Genomic DNA, 6894 nt, shown 5'->3' with positions numbered 1-6894 from the left:
ACACCCATGTCCCTGTCGCCAAAGTAGGAGAACATGAGCACGCAGCCGGCTTGGAGGTGGTGGTAGCGCGCAAACTTCTCCCAGCCGATGTGGAGGTACATGTTGCCGCGCGCGTCGTAGATCACGTCGACAATCCACCGGCAGTAGCCGCAGGAAGCCTCCCGCAGATGCAGCGAGCCTGGGTGCTCGTCACCGGCGACGAAGTCGGCGAAGGTGTCCGGCAGCCTCTGGATGCCGTGTGGGTCGCCCTTGAGGACAACGACGAACTCGAACAGCACGGGGCCCTCCTCGTCCATTCCCGACGATGAAGACGACGGCGTCGCAGGCGACGTCGCGCGTGCAGCTCTGCCGCGGCCACGGCCACGACCACAGCCGCGACCAGACATGGCGTCGTCTTTTCAGATGGTGGCGGCTAGGGTTGGGGAGAGAGGCGCTAGTGTTTGTGTGTGAGAGAGACGATGAGAGGCGGCCCTTTTCATAGGCCGGAGGGAGGCGGGGAAGCGGTGGCGCTCATTAACGCCGACACGAAAAGCAAGGCGTGCGCGACAGGACGGTTCGCTGCGCGTCTGCGGAAATTGCACCGCCTCTGCGCCCAATATTGATAGGTCGCGATAGAAATCGGAGAGCCAACTCACGAGCTAAAGGTGGAGGTGGATAATCATACGAGCTTACCAAAAGTCCGAGTAATAACTCCCGTCACGAGGTAGGCGATGGTTAGGTTAAAATTGAATGAGCCGCTGACGCGTCGGCCCCGCCACTCCCCGCTGGCACCGACTTTTGAGATTTGTGGCTGACAGGCGGCTCCCACGTCCAAAAAATTTAGCCTCGCGAGGCACCGGCGCGCACGATTCGCCCCCTTGGCAAAGGGACCGACATGGGGTTGCCGGCGATTCTATTGGGCTCGAAAATTGGCCGGTGCCGTTTGGGGCGCATCGGTGCGAGCTCATTTTCGTTCCCGGCCCCCAAATCGCTATCGGGGTGGCCGGTGGAGATGCTCTCGGTTCGCCGATGATCACAACTCGAGGCAACACGTCAAGGCGAGGAAAGGCACGGCTTTGCTTGGATGGGGGAAAGGAATGGAAAGAAGAGAAGCTGTGGGCAGAAAGGAGATGGGTCGATGAAAAGGAGGTTTGGTTGGTGGCCTGGTGCCAATCGCCGCGCGACCGAGTGGCAAGTTTGGCCCGGACGCGACGGTTGCTTGGCGGCGAAGCCCGTCTCGCCGCCGTGGCAGGCAGCCAGCGCCGCCTCCTGGCCTTTCCTATCCCGTCCCGCCGAAGCATTCGCCATGGCACGGCACGGCCACGGGAAACAAACGCTCGCGCAAAAAGCAGAGGCTTCCACGCCACACCGCCTTCCTTCCCACACGCCCATGGCGATGGCGTGGTCGCTCGTCAGAGGCGTCACGGGGAAGAGCAGGGACGGACGGAAACAAACCGCTACCCGCCGTCGCCGACGAGCGCAGAACGCCAGGCGCTGCCTACCCCCGATTTATTCCCAACCCGTGGTCACGTACACGCGCGCGCCGGCCGTCGCCCGCCTCCACCGACCGCCGGATGTTTTACTTGCCCTGTCGGTCTGTTAACTCGCACGCCTTGGTCTTTCCCAGTATAAATATTTCCGCTGCCGCCCGCCCTGTCCCTCTGATGAGTTGTATTGCCCTGCCCTGCACTTCTTCCCTACCACCACCACCACCTCTCCTACCTCCTACCCTCCCACCTACCTCTCTCTCCCCCTGATCCCTCCTGATTGATTCGCTTCCCCAATTCATCCCAGGGGGCACCTGCGCCTGCATCTCCTCACGCCCGGATCCGGCGCCATCAAATTCGCCTGTTTCCCTGCCGCGCGCGGCACCAACAATCAATCTTCAACGACAGATTTTTGGCGCTCTTTCCTTCCTTGCTTCTTGTGGTTGCCGCGAGCGCAAGCCAGGCCGCTAGAGCTGCTCGATTCCTTGCGTGTGCCGGCGTGCGCGTACCATGAGAAGAAGATGATGCGCGCCAAGCCCAGAGGTGTTACTACATTCTTGGACGCCATGAAGGACACCTCTCCCTCTCCTACTACCCCGGCGGCGGCCGCCAAGGAGGCCCTCAAGGAGGACGAGTGGGAGGTGCGGCCCGGCGGGATGCTGGTGCAGAAGCGCAGCCCGGACGCCGACGCCCCCGCCGCGCCCGTCCCCACCATCCGCGTCAAGGTCAAGCACAACGGCGTCACGCACGAGATCTACATCAGCGCCGAGGCGTCCTTCGGTAATACTCTCGTAATGCCAAATGCAATCAGTACACTCCCGCGGCAACGCCGGCTTGCGCGCCGGATTTTGTGCGAGTCGATCGAGCTGTTTGCTGACTGAAGGAGTGCTGCTCTGCAGGTGAGCTGAAGAAGATGATGTCCGCCAAGACGGGCCTGCACCACGAGGACCAGAAGCTCGTCTACAAGGACCGGGAGCGCGACTCCAAGGCCTTCCTCGACATGGCCGGCGTCAAGGACAAGTCCAAGATGCTGCTGCTCGAGGACCCCGACGCGCAGGCCAAGCGGCTGCTGGAGCAGCGACGCGCAGAGAAGGCACACCGCGCCGCCAAGCACATCTCCCGCGTCAGCCTCGACGTCGACAAGCTCGCAACCAAGGTATATAGCTCTGCTCGTGCCGTTTTCTTCCCTCAGTTCCGCGGTGTAGTTGTCGTCGGCGTCGTCGATCGAATTGGATGCTGATCGGATTTGGGCGGTTGGTGCGTGCAGGTGTCGGCGCTGGAGGCCATCGTGGGCAAGGGCGGGCGGGTCGTGGAGGCGGACGTGGTGGCGCTCACCGAGGCGCTCATGACGGAGCTGGTCAAGCTGGACGCCATCGCCGCCGAGGGCGAGGTCAAGGCGCAGCGCCGAATGCAGGTCAGTGCTCTCCCTGCACGCACACCCACGCGCGCCCAATTCAATTTATTTCCTCGCCCAAACCGTTGACGAACACATTAATTTCACGCGCGCGGGGGAATCCGAACTGAATCCGGTCCGGCTCTGAATCTTTGCGCGTTGCAGGAGAGGCGGGTGCAGAAGTACGTGGAGACGCTCGACGTCATCCGCGCCAAGAACGCCGCGGCGGCGCCCAAGTCCAACGGCAACGGCAAGGTCGACCGGTCGCTGCACCTGCCGCCGCGGCCGCCGCCCGTGTCGCAGCGGCGGCAGTTCAACAAGCAGCAGCAGCAGCAGCCCGCCGCGCCGGCGGCCGGCAAGGCCGTGGCGCCAACGGCGAGCTGGGAGACGTTCGACCTGCTGTCGTCGATGCCCTCCACTTCCTCGGCCACGGCTACCACCACCATGGCGGCCGCGACGACCACCACCACGGCCGCGCCCAAGAACGCCTCGCCGATCCCGCGGTTCGACTGGGAGCTTTTCTAGAGAGCCGGCCACCGCGCCTTGATCCCTTCCCTGTCCATCGATCCGGATCGATCATTTTAGCGGTGCCCCATTGTTTCCTTCCGCCGCTGTTCATTCCCCCTCCCATTTTACTTTTCTTCTTCAGAGTGTACATCAAAATCGACACAAGACGAAAGACCCGTGACGAGCCTGTTCGTTCATTCAGTCCAGTCCAGTCCAGTGCAGTCCGTGCAGAAAATAAGTGGTGTTGGGTTATGCTGAAGAATTTTCCATGGCAAGATATATATATATATAAAAGATATAGCAATGTATATGTGATTGGTTGATTGATTCATACGTACTTACCTCCATGATTGGCTTGATTCCCCATTGCAACCGGTGATATAGCACATCATATTACTCGTACTACTAGCAATGTCTGTGTTAGATTAGATGATCGAGGGATCGGAGTGAGATTTGGTGCCGTGGAATCATGGCGTGGTTGATTGATTGGGGCTGTGTACGTCGTGCTGTGTGGGCGCGGCGGGGCACGAATTATTGTTGGCCATTGCATCAGCGCGGGAGCGGGACAGGAACCAGTTGGGTCCAGGCGAGGCTGGGGCCGTGACAGTGTGGTTTCGTGGCCTGGACGCGCTTCACACGCTCTCGTGCGGCTCCAGTAACAATGGCTTAATCGTTGCGTTTGGTCGGCCAGATTAGAAGGTTCCGTTAGATTGGGTTTCTTTCTCAGCTGATTGATGTCCATTTTATCATCCCCGGATCTGGTCAGCTAGATGAAGTGGATACGTTTTTTTTCTGCGTAGGATAAATGCCGTAACATTTGTACTACACTTGCATGGTTCTTTCCAATTCTGTAGATTTAGTTAAGCTTCCTTAGCCAGGTTACGGTATGTTGCTGCTCCAGATTATTTTCCTCGTACGACTACAGCTGCTACATACATGCTCCGACCAACACTAGATCTGAGATTGCAACTCACTAATTGACGCAGGTTACAGCAACCCTGTGAGATCCCGAATAAATGTGTATACCGCAAAAGCTATTTGCATTTAACCGCAAACCTCTTCTACGGCATGACTTGGGTTCCGCCGGCGGTTGTACAACACGTATGAGTTTTGGGGGCTGGGTCCGTCGGAACCCGCGCCATACCGCAAAAGAGGTTTCAACATCGGTTCCAGCAGAACCCACACCACATCGCAAAGACGGTTTCAACGTCGGTTCCAGCAGAATCCACGTCATATTCGTGATTTTGAATAAATACTCTCTAATTTAGCACCAATATAAGCCAAACTTACTAATTTCTCAACATCACAAAATATAACAATAATTGTTAAAATAGAAATAATTAAGCAAGCAAAGAATGGTTTCGAATGAAAGGAATTGTTCGAACCACACATGAATAAATGTTAACCACGAAGGATAGATGGGTCACGGGACCTAGATGGATCGTGAAGTTGCAAGCCGAAGCATCGCCACTTGCAATCCTAGCGAACAAATGAGATCTCTGCAAAACATCCATATCAATTGAGAGAACCTGACAACCCAAAAAAAAGAAGGAAAATCGACAAGTCCTTGGAGGCCACTACTTCAAGTACGATAGTTGGATCACGATGATAACTATGTACGTGTCATCTGCCATGCCGTAGGGCATTTTTTTCCACCTCCGGTGCATGCAACCGATACTCCCATGCATGCTCGGCTGCTCTCTTGCTTGATGCATCACCATTATCCTCCTCGTTACCTCCTCATTAGGAGCTCAAAATTACAAAGCACACAAGACGTTGATAACTATCTCCGCAAACTTCCTCATGAACTCGAAGGAAGTATATATCTTCTCCAATACAAATACATTCGTCGGTGTAATCACCGGAAACACCGTATACGATCGCTTCCATCGTCGCTTTTTTTATATACACTAAACCCTATGCAGCTGGAAGCATTTCTCCGGCGACTGAAATATCTACATTTGGCCTCGCAAATTTCCACAATGCACAAAAAACGATCTCTTCACATCTGGTTACGCCTACCAAAGGGGTGAGCGAGATATGTGCAAACTTCAACGAAATAATGTTTCATGAGCTTTCACTATGTCTGAATTGTCACCATGAAGGAAAACAAGAAGAGGAAACGTGCAAGGAAAAATTTTCTGAGAAGCATTAGACATAGAAAATAACGTTTTCTCAATAGGTTTAATACGTAAACACGCATACAACAAATTACACATTCATAATGCATCAGAACACATGCGAATATTTATAAGTTCATAACATATTCAATCGCTCATATGCGGCAATTTTGGATATGATAGGAATTAACAAGAAGTCCCAAAAGATAAGTGAAAATTCGACGAACGAATGACAAAAGTTGAAATGTCCAAATGCACCCACAAGAACGGGTTTCAAACTATTGCATCCGGACTAAACACCCTCCGCCTCATGCTCGTATTCCTCCTCAATTGTCACATTTGTTTGTGGTGGCGATATACATTGTGGCCTAGGATACTCAGATACGAAATATTAATATATTCTTAAGTCTTGTGCCTGTGACCAGGTGACGGAGTTTGGTAGAGATTGTTGTGGGTCCAAAAAACACCAACCATGCTAAACCTTTCGGTATCAGTTTCAATATAAATATTATAGATATCTTTAAAGATTTTTTATCGAAAGTGGGGGAAGGGGCCATGCCCCCCCCCCCCCCCCCCCCCCCCGGCTATAGAGAAGCTCCGCCATAGTGAACAAGGAACCCTTGATGTTCTATCGCTCTGGGGCCCCCAAAATCTCTAGACCGGCCATGCTCGTTACTTCAGAGGCAACCGGGGTACGCGAGGAGAACGTAGACCATGCAACTGGGACGTGCGTCAGGCCGTGGTAGGCTCATTGCCCACATATGAGGACCCTAGCTCGCCATCCTCGTCGCGTCCGCACCAGCTACACAGAGGAAATGAACTCCGAGTTGTACCTGAAATTTCGAAATTTAAAAAGTTTATCCAACAAAACCTGTAATTTGAGAAATCAGCAGGGGGCAGAGCAGGCCCAATAGCTTATGCTGTACACCGTTAATACCATGCATGAATGTATCGAAGATGTAACTCTAATTATATGTGGGTGCCCTGGGCTTATCTAGGACGTCCAATGGTGTGTTAAGATTTGTGCAACCTCTTTCGCATATTACGGAAAAAAGCCTTGTCTATGTCATATTCCAATGAGCAATAAACTGCTTCCTTTCTATCTTACGGGTGGCCCCACCTCTCCATTACCCCACTTCTCTCCATTCTTAGGCAGCGGTTTGCGATGTCCACGGCTTATTGATTTATGATAAGTGGATAAATGCCGATTAAGAAAAGTGGGATTTGCAAGCATCGGAATTGCTATTTGTCAGTCGACTATTTTCTAATTCATCAACAACCAAAATTATTATTCGTCAATTGCATGTCGATACATTCATTTTTGCGGGTTTCCCGGTCCACCGTTACTTTTTTTTTCACTAGAGTTTTTGTCACGAAGAGAAGAGAGTAGAGACATGTCAATCGGTCT

At 53.6% G+C, this 6894-nt stretch overlaps 1 protein-coding gene across 1 annotated transcript; it reads left to right on the top strand.

Annotated features, from left to right (window-relative positions):
* Nucleotides 1-1612: 1612 nt before the first annotated feature.
* Nucleotides 1613-3713, top strand: LOC127302516 (BAG family molecular chaperone regulator 2). Its single transcript, XM_051332976.2, has 4 exons — nucleotides 1613-2246; nucleotides 2366-2622; nucleotides 2734-2880; nucleotides 3025-3713. Exons 1-4 carry the CDS (start codon nucleotides 1988-1990, stop codon nucleotides 3382-3384), a joined length of 1023 nt encoding a protein of 340 aa, XP_051188936.1. The 5' UTR covers nucleotides 1613-1987; the 3' UTR covers nucleotides 3385-3713.
* The last annotated feature ends 3181 nt before the right edge of the window (nucleotides 3714-6894 follow it).

Source organism: Lolium perenne, chromosome 5 (assembly GCF_019359855.2).
Source record: "Lolium perenne isolate Kyuss_39 chromosome 5, Kyuss_2.0, whole genome shotgun sequence".
In the NCBI taxonomy this organism is placed as follows: domain Eukaryota; kingdom Viridiplantae; phylum Streptophyta; class Magnoliopsida; order Poales; family Poaceae; genus Lolium; species Lolium perenne.
The sequence above is the reverse complement of the archived record's forward strand: the minus strand, read 5'-3'. Positions and strand labels throughout refer to the sequence as shown.